At 45.4% G+C, this 18,473-nt stretch overlaps 1 protein-coding gene across 1 annotated transcript; it reads right to left on the bottom strand.

The window, feature by feature from the left end:
- Positions 1-13,338, bottom strand: MTRES1 (mitochondrial transcription rescue factor 1). The gene is made up of 4 exons (XM_032858246.1): positions 13,227-13,338; positions 6,108-6,586; positions 4,152-4,224; positions 1-280 (listed from the first exon to the last, which is right to left on the bottom strand). The coding sequence occupies exons 2-4, from the start codon at positions 6,572-6,574 to the stop codon at positions 101-103; spliced, it is 720 nt and encodes a 239-aa protein (XP_032714137.1). The 5' UTR covers positions 6,575-6,586; positions 13,227-13,338; the 3' UTR covers positions 1-100.
- Positions 13,339-18,473: the final 5,135 nt, after the last annotated feature.

The following is an 18,473-nucleotide window of genomic DNA, read 5'->3' as shown; positions in this document are numbered from 1 at the left end:
TAAAGGTGAGGTGACTTTATTTTAATAAAAATGTCCTCTTTTGAAGCTGGCCCTTCCCTCCATCACTAGAAAGCAGTTTTATTAATATAAAGCAATCCATTTATTTAGACATACTCTTTTTAGGCAACTTTAACTTTTTCCACCGGCGTAACACCACTCTGTACTTTTCACTTTCTGTTTTCTCCTCCAACACTTTTTTCAGGAGAACCCTCATTACTGTCTCTGTTTCTGCTTCTTTATCCTCTCCAATCAGAAGATCCAATGTATCTCCCACTTTCACCTGAAAATGGAAAGAAAACTCAGCCTTCATCGCATTTTGGGAAACGCAGGCTAATGCAAATGTCCTTTTTTTTTTTTTTTTAAGTTTATTTTTTTAGTCATCTTTATACCCAACATGGGGCTTGAACTCTCGGCTCTGAGATCAAGAGTTGCATGCTCCACTGACTGAGCCAGCCAGGTGCCCCGAAAATGTCCTTGCTTTGAGTTTTTATCCGGGAACCATCATTACCCAGAGGGCCATGTGAGAAAGGTAGTGGTTCTGCTGAAACCGTCCCTTATCCCTGGTGCCTCCAGGTGAAAGGGCCTCGCTCAGAGGATGCCTCCAACACTCGTGCCCAACGCCTTCCGTGTCCTTCCATCAGACCTAGACCGCTGCCTGCTCACGGCAGTTCTGGTGTGGTGTGGCCCACTCACTCACCTCTACTGGATGACTGAAGGAAACACAAGGAGGGATTTGTTTCGGTAACGGTGACAAGAGGCAAAGAGAGTGGGGCACAATCAGAGAGTTTGTGCATAGTAACTACTGCCAGCACTGAGAAAATAATTTCCAGTGTAACTTTTCATTGATTTCGACCCAGATGAGCTATGTAACTGGGGATGGGGCAGTCCTTTGAAAATTAGCCGCTATGGAAGAACATTCAGCTGTATCTCTTAGAGATATGGTGAACTTCTTCTCTAGCACTGATTAGCCCTGGTGATGCCACATCTTCAAGAAGACAGGACTCAGTTCACAAAGACAGAAGGATCAAGTTGGATGCTGACTCAATGGGTTCAAAGGGCTAACGTCAAACCCGTTCTTGCCCAGGTGGGACCCTTAGGCTGAGTAGTCCTGGTCATGTCCCAGGGCAGTCACAGCAGTGTCGCCAGGGACAGCCCATAGTAGGCACCTGGTCCTGGCAGGTCAGGATTTCAGGATCTGCCCAGTGACTCGGGAAGGAGCTAAATGGACCCAGGTGTCATATGCTCTTTCTGGTAGGACACAAGCCAGGACTGACTGGGGCCACCTCAGACCACTCACCACTGCTTCCCAGGAGGTGGGCAGCAACCCCATGTGTGTGGGCCATGGACTCGAAGTGTGCACACGTGGCCATTTTAAGAGTCTACTGGAGGTTTCTGTTTAAGAAATATGGTGCCACTTTTACCTTATTTTCTGATTAATGTTCTCTGAGGCAGTCCTAAATTCATGCTGTCAAAAACACCTGCACCTTACCTGGGCAAACTCATATTTGTGCTCCCACCCATTCAAGGGCCCAGTATTCAGTCCACAACGTGGGAATACACACTTCTGCCACCATGCCACGCTTGTCAGCCTAGAGCAGTGACATGCGAAACTCACGTAGAGCTGGTTATAAACCATTAACCTTCTCCCCTCTGGGCTAAGAAGCAAAAAGGCTCAACTGCCAGGAAGCATGAAGACCGCTTCTCCCCTGGGTCTGAAGGATGGGCTGACCCAGGCATCATCTGGGGGGGGGGGGGGCTGTCCTCCTATAGTTCTCATGAGTTTAAAAAAAAAAAAAAAAAAAAAAAAAAAAAAGACCATTTGCCCCAACTGTGTGGACATTTAAAATCAATGTCCCGGGCGCCAGGGTGGCTCAGTCAGTTAAGCGTCTGCCTTTGGCTCAGGTATGATCCTGGAGTCTCAGGATCGAATCCCACATTGGGCTCCCTGCTCGGCAGGGAGTTTCCTTCTCCCTCTGCCCCTCACCCCACTCGTGTTCTCTTTCTCTCACTCTCTCTAAAATCATAAAATCTTAAAAAAAATCAGTGTCCAGAAATACAAGGTTTGAGAGCATTTTGAATGCTTTTACATTTTTCAGCATGGCTTTATTAAAATTCACTTTTTAATAAGAACATACGCATGTGATACAAAATATACACAGAGCCAACTGCAACCCTCCTTTGTGTCCCTTCACAATCTGCTCTGTGTCCTGCGTGCGGCTGAGCAGCAGAGGCCTCTGGGAGCTTACTTCTAAGGCAGCGAGCAGGGAAGGAAGGCTTCCCCTTTAGCCAGTCAATCCTGGGGAGCAGGGAGTTTAGGAAGCTTCAGTCCTTTTGTGTAAGTCAGCAGGCCCTGGCTCGCACAGACAGGCGGCCTGCTCGGAGCTGCAGCACCACAAACCCGTCTGACCCTTCAGGGCCGGTGGCCAGGCACAACCCCGTGCGGCAGGCCTTGGAAGGGAGGTGTCCTTTATTCCCTACAAGGGCCTGTCCTCCTTCATGCGGGAGACAGCACAGCAGACACAAAGCAACACTGGTTGGGATTAAGGGCTGTTCCAAATATCTACATTTCAAATCTCCCCTTAGCTGCAGTTACTATGGCTACAGGCCTCCTAGTAACAAGGCAGTCGAGTGTTAACATTGGCCCCTTCCTCTGCTGACCCTCAGGAGAAATCTGGAAGGCAGCCGAGACAAGAGAACACCCAAGGCAGAATGCAGCAGCAGCAATTAGACTGTAGTTAACAATGTCTCAAAGCAGGGGGGGGGTGGATGGACTTGTGGCGTTTGTAAATGAGGCCCTGGCACAGAGGCGTGGCGCACCCAGAGCAGGTCCTGTCTTAGAAACACTGCGGCTGAGGAGAGGGGGCAGGGCTACAAGCAGGCAAAAGCAATTATGGGAGAAGAGGAGCCTGATCTCCAGAGGCACGTCTGTAGCGCCTGGCCAACAGCTCACACCCTCTCCTGCCCCAGAGCAAAAGGATGTAGCTCAAGCCCCCATCCCCAGGGGAGTTGTGAAACATGAAACAAGCTTCGAAGCCACCTACAAAAGTGTGTCTGACTTCCCGGGAACATTTGTTCTCTAGACACTAAGAGTGAGATTATGTCTGCTGATGCCTCGTCTGTCTGTGTCTTCCAAGCTTTTTTTTTTTAAAGATTTTTATTTACTCATTTGAGATGGAGAGACACAGAGAGTGTGCATGAGGAAGGGGGAGTAGAGGAGGGAGAGGGAAAAGCCGGCTTCCTGCTGATCCTGCAGCCCCCTGATCCCAGGACGCTGGGATCATGACCTAAGCCAAAGGCAGATGCTTAACCACCTGAGCCACCGGGCATTCCCCTTCCAAACTTTTTTTAAACAGTCTCTGTCATACACCTTTTTATTGTGCTTCATTTACTTTTACTATCATTACTATTTTTCCAATTATGAAAGTGATCTGTACTTATAAAAAATTCAGAAAATAGAAAGAAGAAAATATAACCCATAATGGCCCAAAGATAAATACTAGTATTACGAATTCCAGATGTATGTATACATGCAACTTATTTCTACAATACACAATTTATACACACGTATGTATGTGTGTGTGTGTGTGTGTGTGTGTGTATGATTTATAACAACACTGGATGCTGGAAATACATTTTCTTATACCTGATTTCTTTCACTTAACGACAGTATTGCTATGGACCTGTTAGAAAATGGGAAGTGTCTTTTCTAATGGCTGCTCTGCGCGCAGAGCAGGGCATGTGGCAAGTGTCGCTGGTACCGCCGAACTGACCAGAATCACACACCCACTCAGCTAACAGCAGTCCACCGGGATCGCTACGCAATCAACTCTTCTCAGTCTCATTATTAGCTTTTCATGGGACTAATGACTCAGTTAACGGATCTTTGCGAATTGTGATAGTGGTCCGTCTTAAAATTTTAAGGAAAAAAGGAAAGTTTTCTCTTAAGGACATCAAGGCTGCAGAAGAGCAAGTGGTCTGTGTCACCAAGTTGGCAGGTGATTCTCACTAGCTTGACCAGGCCTCTGGGGAGTCACAGAGCATGCAACACAGACACACACAAGGGGTCACTGATGCCCCCTGAGGGGAAGTCGGGGTGGCACTGAGTACTGGCAGAGAAAGAGACAAAAATATCTGCTGTCAGAATAGCTCACCGTTCTGCTTTTCTTCCACAATTTCTCCCCATTCAGCCTGAGCTCACCTTTGTAGAATGCATCTTCCACTTTGCTAAAAAAAGAAAAAAAAAAGAAAAAAAAATGCTTTGAAATAGAAATACATCCAAAACAATTACATAGGTCTAAAAAAAAACAAAAAACAGCTGCCATTAAGGCTCATTCTGACAGTGACCAGCCTCTCCACAAAGCCTCCATTCTGGCTGCTGGGAAAGGGGGAGTCAAATGCCCCCATGTTTATCTCAAACAGCGAGACCCAGGGGCCCTTCTGAACAGACGCCAAACTGCGGCAGAGACGCGCGGACATCACTGGGCAGGTAAGCTCTGGGAGGGCTTGGGGTACCCCCGCCCCGACTCCTGCAGCAGCCGCCTGCAAAGCGGGAGCTCCCAGGGTTCATGACCACCAAAGGGCTCCAGGATCTGAGGAAAAGAACAGGCACCACACGTATGGTGAGGCCATTAGCAAATCTGCGAGTCTGCACTGAGGTGGGGAAACTCCAATCCCGCAGCCGCCGATCTCTCCACTCAGTCACTAAGGCATCGGGACCAGGAGAGAGCGAGGACAGAAATCACTGAGCTCTTCTCTTGCCGCTCGGACTCCAGGTGGTTAACATCTGGGGTTCTGCTTGTAACAGCAGCGGCTACTTCTCTGGGGGAGAGAGAGCCCCCCCTTACAAGCTGGCCAGATTTTAGAGAATATTCAAAATCCCCACGAGGAGGCCTATGGGCTCAGTCATCTTTATGAGTCCTTAAGTGTCATGGATTAAAAAATTAGACTACACCATGAAATTAGGTCATAAAGGTATAAATTGCACATGGAAATCTGAACATATTATCCATACCATGGTTCTTATCTTGCATGCAGTATGCACACAATGATTGCTAAACGAATGAATGCACAATGAGGGTCACTATTCTTATGTAATTATTCTAGCAGAGAGAACAATACTAAAGAGATCCTGAAAGTTCCACTTAACATCTCTGTGCACTACATATGAACACACAGAATTTTCTTCGTAACAGCTAACATACAATGAGTACCTACTATGTGTCAGGCACTGCTCTGTTATTTTTTTTTAATTTAAATTCAATTTAATACACAGCACATTCTTACTTTCAGAGTAGAGTTCAGGGGTTCGTCAGTTGCAATAACACCCAGTGTTCATCCCATCACGTGCCCTTCTTAATGCCCATCACCCAGTTACCCCCTCCCCACCGCAGCACCCCTCGGTTTGTTTCCTAGAGTTAAGTCTCTCTCATGGTTTGTCTCGTTTTTGTCCTATCTTTCCTTCCCTTCCCCTACGTTCATCTGTTCTGTTTCTTAAATTCCACCTACAAGGGAAATCATACGGCATTTGTCTTTCTCTTATTTCACTTAGCATGAGACCCTCTAGTTCCATCCACTAAGACGCTATAGGTGGAGAAGCACCAACTTCTAAAGTAGGTGCTACTTTACATCCTACAGATGAGAAAACCGAAGCTTAGGGAATTCAAGGAACTCGCCCAGGCTCACACAGAGCACGAAGGGTCTAGTTACACAGCCTGCGTTCTTGACCGCATGACACGGCTTCTGTTGTTTCTAAAAGGTACCTTCTTACCCTGTGGCATTTGTGAAACCCAGGCGTGGTTTCCTCTTGCTATATACTCTAACGTGGTCATGACTTTCCTCAAAACGCTGGTATGAAATCGACAGCTCATCTTAAGAGTCGACTGTATCTTAGAATCAGGGAAATACGGCACGGGAGATGTGCGGCGGTGCCCTGCCTTGCTGCTGGAGTCAGGGTTCTCGTCTGTAGCAGGAAACAACTGCAACAGGTGACTGGAAGGTCCTCCCGTATCTGTGGCTCCCCTCACCACAGACGGGCTGAGTGATGGAACTACTACATTAAAATGACAAGACGACAAAGCATTTTATAATAAAACGCACGTCAGACTTACTTTCTCCCGACATCTAGGCCTGTCTTTAGGATGACATCGTACCGAAAAGACTGCACCACTTTCTCCAGGTCTTTGTAGTCTTTGACCACACTGGGGTCTTCTTCGAGCCCCTCTTCTTGCTCACTCATCTCACGGTCACTCTCTTCCTCAGAGTCCTCGTCATCCTCGGCCTTCTGCAGAGTCTTCTTGGTGGACTTCTTAGAGCTTATATTACTCTTAAGTCTTATGGAAAAGGGGAAAATACATTCTGGAGATACTACAAGGCCTGGGAGTCTCAGCGAGAAAATGTTATGGAAGAACATTTTACAATTTGATGTGTTTAACTGGGTACTAGAAAAATAGAAGTATCGATTCCAGGAAGCACAGAGTTTCGATGAAGGTGTCCCTTGCAGCGCGCCCCACAGTCCAATCCAGGCATCTGGCTTTCTCAGAACTCTGGCAGGGAATCTGACACCCGTCATAGCCATGGCGCGTATAACCTGCAACAGACAATAATTCAGTTGTATGTTACAAGTGCAGTGTCCTGGCATTCTTGCGACATAACCATGCACACCACAAACACTCCGTATGAGTACTGTACTTGTTCTCCCCTACAAAAGACCACATTGGTCTGTACGTAGCCAGGGCCACGCGCTTTTCCATGGTGAGTCGTCTAGCTGTGCCTTTCTCAGGAGGGTGGAACTAGATACTGAGATGTGTGAACACACCGGTTCTCCTCTTCTCCATCTGCCAAATTGGCTTGGATACGGATTACTACTGAAAAATATTAACGCTTCTTCTCAAGGGTTTTAAGAAAATGATCTCAGGCACTTGGGTGGCTCAGTTGGGTAAGGGACTGCCTTCAGCTCAGGTCATGATGGGAGTTGTGCATTGGGGGGGGGGGTCCCTGCTCAGCAGGGTGTCTGCTTCTCCCTCTGACCCTCCCTGCCTCATTCTTGCTCTCTTTCTCTCTCAAATAAATAAAACCTTAAAATCAAAAATCTCATGTAGAGAAAGACTATTTGCTGACATACGTCACATCCTTACAATACTGACTTTGTCAAGGAAGGACACCAAGTCATGACTTTATAAAACCCAGAGTGAATCTCTAGACTTTATTTCAACCCCCAACCCCAGCAAATCAGAGCTAGCAAGGAGCAGACTGGACAGTTACCTTTTACCTTCTTTTCCATCTTTCTCCTACTGTTTGAGGCATTGGCAAGTAGAAAAGGAAGGCGCCAAGAGACCCTGAGGCACTAAGGTGCTGACACGCCAGAGAGCAGCCAATTCCTAAGTTACCTCAAAGAAACCACCTTATGATGGTAGCAACCTCTCCCAAGTACCTCAATATGGCTTTAGAGGCCGTAATTCAGTAATATGAGAAGGGCTGCCATATGGTCCATATCCTCAAACCTTAAGTCTGTGAATGACTTTCACGGTGACAAGGCTATACCTTCAGACAGATTTCCTTGATGATGGTTTTAAAGATTTTTCCTTCCTCCTTTCATCACAAAGTCTACAACAGCCAATTACCTATAAGCCCACTCAAAAGCACATAGCTATTTCCAAGTTATATATATTTTTTAAAGATTTTATTTATTTATTTGACACAGAGAGAGAGAGAGAGAGAGCACAAGTATGCAGAGAGGCAGGCGGGGGGCGGGGAAGTAGGCTCCCCACCAAGCAGAGAGCCTGATGCAGGGCTCCATCCCAGGACCCTGAGATCATGACCTGGGCGGGCCAAAGGCAGAGGCTTAACCCACTGAGCCACCCAGGCGCCCCCAGAACTAGAATTTAAAATAATTTCTAAATGTTATAAAGTCCACAAGTGCTCTAAAATACTGAGTGGAAACTATTGGAAGCACCTTAAAGAGAAATATTGAGACAAATCATTCTTATACATATTCTATCTAACTTAATAGAGAACGAATAATAACTATGCATAGAAAAAAACCCTTAAATTTTATAGAAACAGGGATAAAGAAAGAAAACAGTGTATTTCAGTAGTTTCTAGAATTTGTATTTCATGGATCACTACAATCAAAAATTAAGGAGTTCCTGGCTGGCTCAGTTGGTACAGTATATGACTCTTGACCTCTGGTAATGGGTTTGAGCCCCACACTGGGTGCAGACATTACTTAAAACCTTAAAAAAAAAAAAAGGAAAAAGAAAAAGTTACCTAATGGTGGACTTTTTGCCAAGTAAAGATTTTTTTTTTTAAGTTGAAATTGCTACTCTTATTACCATAATTTAAGAGAAAGAAGATTTTAATGATTATTATGTGAAACATATTTTCAGGTAGATAATTTGAAAAGAATAAAAGAAAACTCAAACCATCCATATTCACTCTATGACAACAGCTGTTAAAATTTTAACATATATTCTTCACAGTGTAGTTTTAAGAAAAGTAATTCTCTCATGGGGCGAGCCTTTCATACCTTTCTGCCCATCCGAAACACACAAGAAGGTTAACCCTAAGTGGCCAGAGCTCTCTACTATCAACCTCAGAAATGTCTGGTTAGTACGATGCTCTTATAATACAAAAGATAAAGATGGGCATTAATGATGATAATTTGCTTATCTTTTTCAAACTGTGGGTCATGAGCCATTATAAAATTTTTACTTTTCAAGAACCAAAACTGGGAATGCTGGGGGGCTCAGTCAGTGAAGCATGTGCCTTCAGCTCAGGTCATGATCTTGGGGTCCTGGAATCGCTCCCTGAAACCTGGTGTCATGCTCCCTGCTCAGCGAGGAGCCTGCTTCTCCCTCTCCCTGTGCTTGTGCTCTCCCATGCTTTCTCTCTTGCTCTCCGTCGAACAACTAAATTAAAAAAGAATCTTTTTTTAAAAGAATTAAAACTGAAATGTGTAGATTACAGTATATCACATACGGTAAGAGTAAATACTTTTTTTTTTTTTTTTTGAAGATTTTATTTATTTGACAGACAGAGATCAGAAGTAGGCAGAGAGGCAGGTTGGGGCAGAGGGGGGGCGGAAGCAGGCTCCCCGATGAGCAGAGAGCCTGATACGGGGCTCGATCCCAGGACCCTGAGACCATGACCTGAGCTGAAGGCAGAGGCTTTAACCCACTGAGCCACTCAGGTGCCCCAGAGTAAATACTACCTTTATGAAACTTTCATTATAATACATATACACATATGTAAGTATACCTACACACATACTGGGTCATAATGGAAAATGTATTTAGTAAAGATAATAGTAAAAAAAAAGTTTGAAAACACTGGCCTAAGTGACTTCAGCGAAGCCTATTTTGCTATCAGGTGTGATACCAAAGGCTGTATACATGCCCATGAGCTGAGAACCTGGCTGCAAGTTCCCCACAATGAACAATACGCCCAGGGCTGCATGTGTGGGCAGAGATGAAAATGGCAGCCTCTCTGGGATCACTTTACACAGGGCCCTCATTTTACAGATGATCACAAATGAGACTTGGAGCAATTTAACAATCTGCTAGTTCATACAGCCAGTAACCAGTACAGCCAGGATTCCAATGACAAGTCTTCTTAACGATCATTGTTTACTATGGGTCAATCCCCGCTCTACCTATTAATTCATTTATTCCTTCCTAACAGCCCATCTCAGTGACAGGATCACACAAATACTAAGTGGATTTGGGGTGTCTGGATGGCTCAGTGGGTTAAGCCTCTGCCTTCGGCTCAGGTCATGATCCCAGGGTCCTGGGATCAAGCCCCCCATCGGGCTCTCTTCTCAGCAGGGAGCCTGCTCCCCCCCCCACCCCCTCTCTCTCTGCCTGCCTCTCTGGCTACTTGTGATCTGTCAAATAAATAAAATATTAAAAAAAACATACTAAGTGGATTCAAACCCAGGCTCTGTGGGTAAGTCAAGGCTCTTTACCACCATGCTGAACTGTCAGTCAGTCTTCTGACTCCAAGCCCACTGTTCTTTCTGCTACTCCATGAAATAGATGTCTCATTTCTCTTTAACAAAAACCAACTTTCACCAAGTGCAATGCCAGAGAGAATGGATAGTTTCAGGAGCAGAGGAGTGGGAAGAATTACTGCCCCAACTTAGAAGAAATCCTAAGAGGAGACATCCTGGGGGAGGGAAGTCTTGTCTGTCAGTCTCTGGAATCCCACATTTCCCTCCCAAAGTTCTGCCATTATACCACACTGTCATCTTTTATGAAGAATGCCTGGATATGACGCTGCTTTTTTAATATATCACAAATACATTATATTTACCTACACTAGGAAACTTTTACTAGCACAAAGTGACTATTTAAAATCATACTCGCATAGAAAAACAACATAACCAAAATGTCTAGCCAAGCATTACCTTTGTGTTGATTATCTACTCCCTCTTTGTGATCTGCTTCGCTCTGGCAAACACTGGCACATTAGGAACATAAGATTGAGAAAACACGCTAACCTAATTTTTGCCTGCATATGCCAGATACCCACTAGACTAGGCCTGCACATAAAGCATACAGTCCTTGTCCTCAAGGAACGGCTATTCAACTGGAATGTGGTTAAGTCAACTGGCGGTCAGAGAACTTGAGTGAAAACCCAGGTCCAGAGGAGACTGGATCCTGCAGAGGCTAAAGCTCAGAGCGGAGATGCCAGAGAAGAATTCTCATGGCAAAGGAGGCCTGAAACAGAACACTGGGGAAACAGCAAGTTACAACTGTTTTATTTTTTACTTTCTAACGGACCACTCTCATTAGCATGCTGTTATTTCTCTCACTGAATAACCAACCAACTTTCTCTTAATCCCACTAACCCCCAGCTACAATTTTTCTAGTTCCTCTTTACAAGAAAACTCCCCAGAAACAGTTGTCTACACTCTTCTTAATCCCTCTCATTTTCTAAGCCCAAAAGGTCATGTTAGACCTCGTCTCCTTTGACTTTGCCGCAGCCATCTGAGACAACAGACCGCTCCCCTCCTCTTCACTTGGCTTCCAGGACACCTTGCTTCTGGTTTTCCTCCCACTTTACCTGCTGTTTCTTCCCTTCTCCCAGGCGTCTTAATGTTGGTGGGCCCCAGGGCTCAGGTTTTGGCCTGCTTCTCTTCTACATTCACGTTATCTAGCTCAGTTCTGTCAGCTCTGACAAATGCTTCTCAAGACACCAAACACTTCCATGGCTTTAAACACTTCCTATATGCCAACTACTCCCCAAGCTATAATCCCCATTCCAGGTGTTTCTCCCAAGTTCCAGACATGTGTATCTGTGCATGAGTTAATACAGCAGGCTTGAGTCTATCCTTAGAAAGGCCTGCTTGCAAGGTGGGCCTCTAGAAACCTGGATTTCTGGATTCTCAGCATTCTCAGAACTGACAGGAGTCGCTCGCTGGGTCTAAACTGTTTGTACAGTTTCTTATGCTGAGTACCTGCTTTCCTTCTGGGAGTCTTGAATTTTGGTACATGCCAGGCAGACAGTGCCCATGTGACTAAAGGCAATCAACACCTGGGCAGAAGCTCTAAAGAGCATCCCTGATAGACCAATTTCACACATGTTGTCACAATCTGTTGCTGGGGACTTAAGCGTATCCTTTTTGAGTCTGGGAGACGATTCTTGGAAGACCACCTAGTTTCCTGCACTCTTGGTCCTATGAGTCTTCTCCCTTTGCTGACTATGCTGTGTATCTTTTTGCTGTGATAAAGCCACCAGCCACAGCCAAGTCCTGTTGAATCTTCCCAGTCAATCAGTGAACCTAGGGGCAGTCTTGGTGACCCCAGACACAATATCCAAATGCCTGACTTCTCCACTTGGGTGTGTAACAGGTACCTCAAGCTTTATTGGTCCAAAAACAAACTCCCGACATGTCCCCAATCCTAAATCTGTTCCACCTGTAGCCTTCCCCATCTCAGTGAATGATAACTCTGCTCCTGTAGGTGCTGAGAACAGAAGTTTCCAGTCATTCCTGACCCTCCCTCACACCCATATCCAATGTCAGGAAATTACGTTGGCTGTATCTTCAAAACATGTCCAGCATCCGTCACTTCTCACCACTTCCACAGATTAAGCCATCATGGCAGATGATGACAGCAATACTATAAAGGCCATTTTCCACAGGGTCCATTTTCCACAGAGCCATGATTCTTTCAAGAAGTAATTTATACTGTATCACTCCTACAAAAGCAGTGAGAAAAGGTTACAGGCTCTATGGGATTTGGTCCCCCCCATTCTCCAATCTCTTGCCACTCTCAACCTCTGGTCTCTCAGGTCCAGCCTCACTGGTTTTTCTGATGCTCTTCACATGCAACAGGAACATTTCTGGGTAAGGTCTTTGCCCCAGCTGCACCCAGAAATCTCTTACCCCAGACAACTGCATACCTAACTCATTTTCTTCAACTCTTTCCTCAAATATCACCTCAATGCTGTCCATTCATTCCAATTTTATTTAATAAACATCTTGCCCTCTTACTTTCCCCTTACTCTGCCCTATTTTTTCCCTCCATAGCACTTCTCACCGATCAATTTACCGGGTTTCTCTTTTTTGGACTGTTTCCCCTAATAGAATATAAACTCCTCAAGCATAGAAATCTTCATCCGTATTTGTTTTCCTCTGCTGAATCCCAACGGCCTACAACAGTGTCGCACACGGTTAAGTGCTTAATTAACCACTGGAATGAAAGTAGATCAACAGAAATGAAGCATGAAAATGAATCCAGAAAAGATCCCACAATGCTGGAGCTGGATTGAAGAGCAAAAGGCTAGCTCTCCAAAGGCCGTACCTATCAAAGTTTGGACCTGACCCAGAGAGCATGTGAATCATAGAAAGATCTTAAGCGGGGAAGTGACCTGACAGAAGTGTTATTTTAAGAGTTCTTTGCCAATGGTGTGGACTGAGTAGTGGAGAGGAAAACGGCAGGAAGCCCGGAGGTCTGTGGTCAGATCTTCAGGGTAGATAAGATCGTGAACGAGCCGAAGCCGTAAGCAAAGCAACGTCTGGAACAGAGGCAACGCTGCCCTTGACCTGCGGGACACTGGGAATCGCTCCACGTTCGCGAGCCTGTTCACTGCTCGATTAAGAACCCGGTCTAACTGCTTTGCAGCCTACTGCCACCGAAAAGCGTCCCTTCTGGAGACCTCTCAGGTTGACCGCGGAAACTGGGGAGGCTGCCCCGACATACTTCCCACCCCCGCGGGCTGCGCACCTTCCCGGGTCTTCAAGGTCAAAGGAAACTGGACACCTGCGTCCTCAAGCTCTAGGTCTGCGTTTGGAGCCTGCAGTAGCGGCCGGGCCCAAGCGCGGACAGCCGCGGCGCACCGGATCCCCACGGCTCCCGCAGCCCCCGGGTCCACAGGGCGTCCCGAGGCTGGCCGGGCCGGGGCAAGACGCGGGAGATTCACGCGGAGTCCTGGCAGGAGCACAGGCGGGGCAGAGGCGCTGGTCGCGCCTTACTTCACGAGTGAGCGCCGGGAAGCAACAGAGTGGGATCCAGCCGGGGTCACAACATGCCCGACAGGGGCGCAGTTACTAGCACTCCGGGACCGCTCCTCCCTCCCTCGATCCCTCCCCGCGGCCTGGCGCACCCGGGCCTCCAGGCCCCGCCCTTCCCCGCCCCGCCCCTTCCGTCGGCGCCGCCGCGGAGAGAGCGGGCCGGGAGGGGCTCATGGGCGCGGCGGCGGCAACGCAGCGACCCCTGCTGGAGATCGCGCTTCGGAGGACTGCGCGGAGGGCAGGCCGGGGCCGAATGGAGCCCGGAAGCCAGTGCCACGGGTTTCCACGTGGTTGAAGAGAATTTGTCTTCATGCAGTGTCCTTGGATTTTCTGGGGTCACAGACCCTTTTGAACATCTTTGAGAGTTATAACGTTGTCTCCAGAAAAATGTACATACCCGCCAGAACTTACTAATAAAATAAGGTAAGTTCACAACATCTTTTCTAGAATAAAGTGATTCAGGAGGTGACTGGGTCATAACTGTCCTGCAGTAGCTGATTAGATGGCCAGATAAAAAGTCTGCAAAGACTGCTTAGCCACGGACCTTGTGGAAATAGCCCTTTGGCAACGTAAGAAGATGAACCAGAAACCAAAGAAAGTACTTCAAGGGGACAACCTGTTTGACACATATCCACATTAATCTTTATTTTTTAAATTTATTTTTTATTTATTTAGGGGCGCCTGGGTGGCTCAGTGGGTTAGGGCTTCTGCCTTCGGCTCGGGTCATGATCCCAGCATTCCGGGATCGAGCCCCGCATCGGGCTCTCTGCTCCGTGGAGAGCCTGCTTCCTCCTCTCTCTCTGCCTGCCTCTCTGCCTACTTGGGATCTCTCTCTGTCAGATAAATAAGTAAAATGTAAAAAAAAAAAAAAAAAAAAAAAAAAATTACATTTATTTATTTGACAGACAGAGATCACAAGTAGGCAGAGAGGCAGGCAGAGAGAGAGGAGGAAGCAGACTCCCTACTGAGCAGAAAGCCCGATGTGGGGCTCCATCCCAGAACTCTGGGATCATGACCTGAGCCGAAGGCAGAGGCTTTAACCCACTGAGCCACCCAGATGCCCCCACCTTAATGTGTTATAATGTGTTATTAATGTGTTAATAAATAATATGTTTATTAATAACAGATATGTGCTCTGTTAAATTTTTAAAATAGCCTGTTTTCAGAGCATCTTCCCTTCTCTTTCCCGTCCTCACTAGTTCCCAAGTTTTCTGCACTTTTATTTTCTGCTGCTTCCTCTTTGCTACACATAGTGGCTATTTGTTTGCATTTGAACAATAAGAAAGCAGTTACAAATTGTTTCAAATGTTGAAATGATACAACTTCATACAACTGTCAACTCACTTTATACTGTTGACATTTTGGGTGATATACAGTTGCATTTACTAGTTTAAGTCATTTGTAGAAGGTTACAGATAAATTGTTAAATCTGCCAGTAATAGGGGTTTATCAGTATTATTTTTAACCAACAAAATTACTGTATGATCACGTGTGATTACAGGAGGAGATAAAAGAATACAGTGATAATGGGTTACATAGACCCAGCTTGGTCACTGGCCTTTAAAAAAAGAAATATTTCATTATATGAATTGAGTTAGTTTTTAACTTAAAATGCTAATTAATATTAAAAACTGCTGGGAGATTAACAAGTAGTATGTGGGGTTGGGAGTATACATTTGTGATTTGTAATTTTTCCTGCAGAAACATTCTTGGGTGCCTGGCTGGCTCAGTTGGTGGGGCATGCGACTCTTCATCTCAGGATCATGAGTTCAAGCCCCATGTTGGGTGTGGAGCCTACTTAAAAAAAAATAGGAAAGAAAGAAACATCCCGTTCTTTTCTCCCCTGAGCAGGAGCTCCTGCTTTTGTATGTTTTGGGGGTTGTAGTTTTCACAAATTCAGACCACCTAGTGGACCAAATTTCCATTTCAGCCGACAGGGCTATGCCACTTCAGATCACAAGATGAGAATTTTAATTTAGCTCAAATACTTACTCTTTTTTTTTTTTTTTTTAAGATTTTATTTATTTTTTATTTATTTGGCAGACAGAGATCACAAGTAGGCAGAGAGGCAGGCAGAGAGAGAGAGAGGAGGAAGCAGGCTTCCTGCTAAGCAGAGAGCCTGATGTGGGGCTCGATCCCAAGACCCTGGGATCATGACCCGAGCTGAAGGCAGAGGCTTTAACCCACTGAGCCACCCAGGCGCCCCTCAAATACTTACTCTTACATAAAGAGATGAGTAAAGCAGATCATGCGTTTGGTTGGGGCCTGTAAGTAAATTTAAAGTTGTTTTTTTTTTTTTTTAAGATTTTATTTATTTATTTGACACAGAGAGAGCACAAGTAGGCAGAGCAGCAGGCAGAAAGACAGGGTAAAGCAGGCTCTCCACTGAGCAGGGAGCCCAATGTGGGGCTCAATCCCAGAACCCTGGGATAATGACCTGAGCCGCTTAAGGCAGACGCTTAACCCACTGAGCCACCCAGGCACCCCTATAGTTATTTTTTCTTTTAATAAAGGAGGAGTGGCTTTGCTGTTAGTGCTCTCAAGATTGTTACAGGCTGGATTTTTTTTTAGTTTACTTAAAAAATTTTTTTTTTTTAAATAAACATATAATGTATTATTAGCCCCAGGGGTACAGGTCTGTGAATCGCCAGGTTTACACACTTCACAGCACTCACCATAGCACATACACTCCCCAGTGTCCATAACCCCACCACCCTCTCCCTATCCCCCTCCTCCTGGCCCCCCTCAGCTTATTTTGTGAGATTAAGAGTCTCTTATGGTTTGTCTCCCTCCTGATCCCATCATGTTTCATTTATTCTTTTCTACCCCCCAAACCCCCCACATTGCATCTCCACTCCCTCATATCAGGGAGATCATATGATAGTTGTCTTTCTCTGATTGACTTATTTCGCTAAGCATAATACCCTCTAGTTCTATCCACGTCATCACAAATGGCAAAATTTCATTGTTTTTGATGGCTGCATAGTATTCCATTGTATATATATACCACATCTTCTTTATCCATTCATCTGTTGATGGACATCTAGGTTCTTTCCATAGTTTGGCTATTGTAGACATTGCTGCTACAAACATTAGGGTGCATGTGTCCCTTCAGATCACTACGTTTGTATCTTTCGGCGAAATACCCAGTAGTGTAATTGCTGGGTCGTAGGGTAGTTCTATTTTCAACTTTTTGAGGAACCTCCATGCTGTTTCCCAGAGCGGCTGCACCAGCTTGCATTCCCACCAACAGTGTAGGAGGGTTCCCCTTTCTCCGCATCCTCGCCAGCATCTGTCATTTCCTGACTTGTTAATTTTAGCCATTTTGACTGGTATGAGGTGATATCTCACTGTGGTTTTGATTCGTATTTCCCTGATGTACAGGCTGGATTTTATTTTGTATGTCCTCTTACAACTTATTTACTGCTTATTCTTTGTTTAAGTGGAGAAAAATTACCTGGAGAAGGAAGTTCCTTTCCACTGCCTCCCCTTACTTATCCCACACCTCAAGGTTAGCTAATCACCAAAAGTTTTTAAAGAACATTACAAGGCCCCATCCCTCCACTTTGCATCCCATTTCCTCTCACTTTCTCAAGGAACTTATTCTTTTGACTTTGCTCTTTCCTGAATCATCAATCTTTCTCACTCTTCTAGATCATTCCTGCCTACATACAAACAAGTAACAAGTTCTAGGTCTCTCACATTAATGAGATATATGAGATAATTTAATTTTAAAAATTGAATAGAAATAATGTGATACTTTTTTCACTTCACTTTATTTTTGAGATTCTTCCCACGTTTATACATTCAATCAGGCTTCTTCATGCAATTAATATATAAATTATTCCCAGTTTATTTCTTCTTTTCCTAATGAACAGTTAGGTTTTGTCAAACATTGCAGTGATGGGCACTTATGGGGTATCGATGTGTTTGAAAGTGTTTCCAGGGTGTTTACTTAGAATAGGATTCTCCTGGGACCTAGCGTAAGTATGTTTTTCCTCAATCGTACTAAAAATGGCCTAATTTACATTTGTACAGGCTCAGGAAGGCCATATTCCACCCCCACCCCATTCTCAATAGTTCATATCATCAGATTTTTAAAATATTGTCAGTTATATGGATGGAAAATGACACCTAGTTTTAACTCGTAAACTTTCCCTGATTGGTAGTGAGATTGAGTATCTTTTTGTATAGTCTTGGTCAGATTTTCTCTTCTTTAATTTGCCAGTTTATACCCTTGCCCACTTTTCTGTGTAGTTGCCTTTTCCATTCACCTGTCTTCCCAGTGAAGGTAAACCAGGTACCACCAGAACTCCCAAGAACTCACTAGCTGCATCATGCTCATGACCTGCGGCAGATGTGGCTCCCATGGAGTTCAGCCATGTTGTGATCCTGGTAACCCTGTTCCTGATTTGGGTTTATGATGCTTGCCGTTCCTTCCTTCCTTCTTTCCTTCCTTCCTTCCTCCCTCCTTCTTTCCCTCCCTCCCTCCCTTCCTTCCTTCCCTCCGAATGGACTATTTTTTTAAAAAAATTTATTTATTTGAGAGCGAGAGAGAGAGCTGACTGAGAGAGAGTGGGTGGAGGGGAGGAAGGCAAAGTGGACTCCCTGCTGAGCAAGGAACCGCTGCAGGGCTGGATCCCAGGACTTAGGGGTCATGACCTGAGCCCAAGGCAGACAGGCAACCAACTGAGCCACCCAGCTGCTCCAATCTCCTGCTTTCTTAAAAGAATACTTAACAGGGGTACCTGGATGGCTCAGCCATTTAAGTGTCTGACTCTTTTTTTTTTTTTTTCAAAGATTTTATTTATTTATTTGACAGACAGAGATCACAAGTAGGCAGAGAGGCAGGCAGAGAGAGAGGGAGAGGCAGGCTCCCCGCTGAGCAGAGAGCCCAATGTGGGGCTCAATCCCAGGACCCTGAGATCATGACCTGAGCCGAAGGCAGAGGCTTTTTTTT

The sequence above is a fragment of the Lontra canadensis genome, unplaced genomic scaffold (genome assembly GCF_010015895.1).
Source record: "Lontra canadensis isolate GAN:19392208 unplaced genomic scaffold, GSC_riverotter_1.0 scaffold14, whole genome shotgun sequence".
Lineage (NCBI taxonomy): Eukaryota > Metazoa > Chordata > Mammalia > Carnivora > Mustelidae > Lontra > Lontra canadensis.
This window is presented reverse-complemented; position numbering and strand designations above follow the sequence as displayed.

What these genes read in the sequence shown, in the direction of transcription:
- MTRES1 (XM_032858246.1), bottom strand. Translation starts at nt 6,574, where the DNA reads ATGGCTATGACGGGTGTCAGATTCCCTGCCAGAGTTCTGAGAAAGCCA. An exon ending in GGCCTAGATGTCGGGAGAAA is followed by an intron (nt 4,225 to 6,107) that starts GTAAGTCTGACG and finishes TTCTTTTTTTAG; the next exon opens with CAAAGTGGAAGATGCATTCT. An exon ending in TGTGGAAGAAAAGCAGAACG is followed by an intron (nt 281 to 4,151) that starts GTGAGCTATTCT and finishes TTCCATTTTCAG; the next exon opens with GTGAAAGTGGGAGATACATT.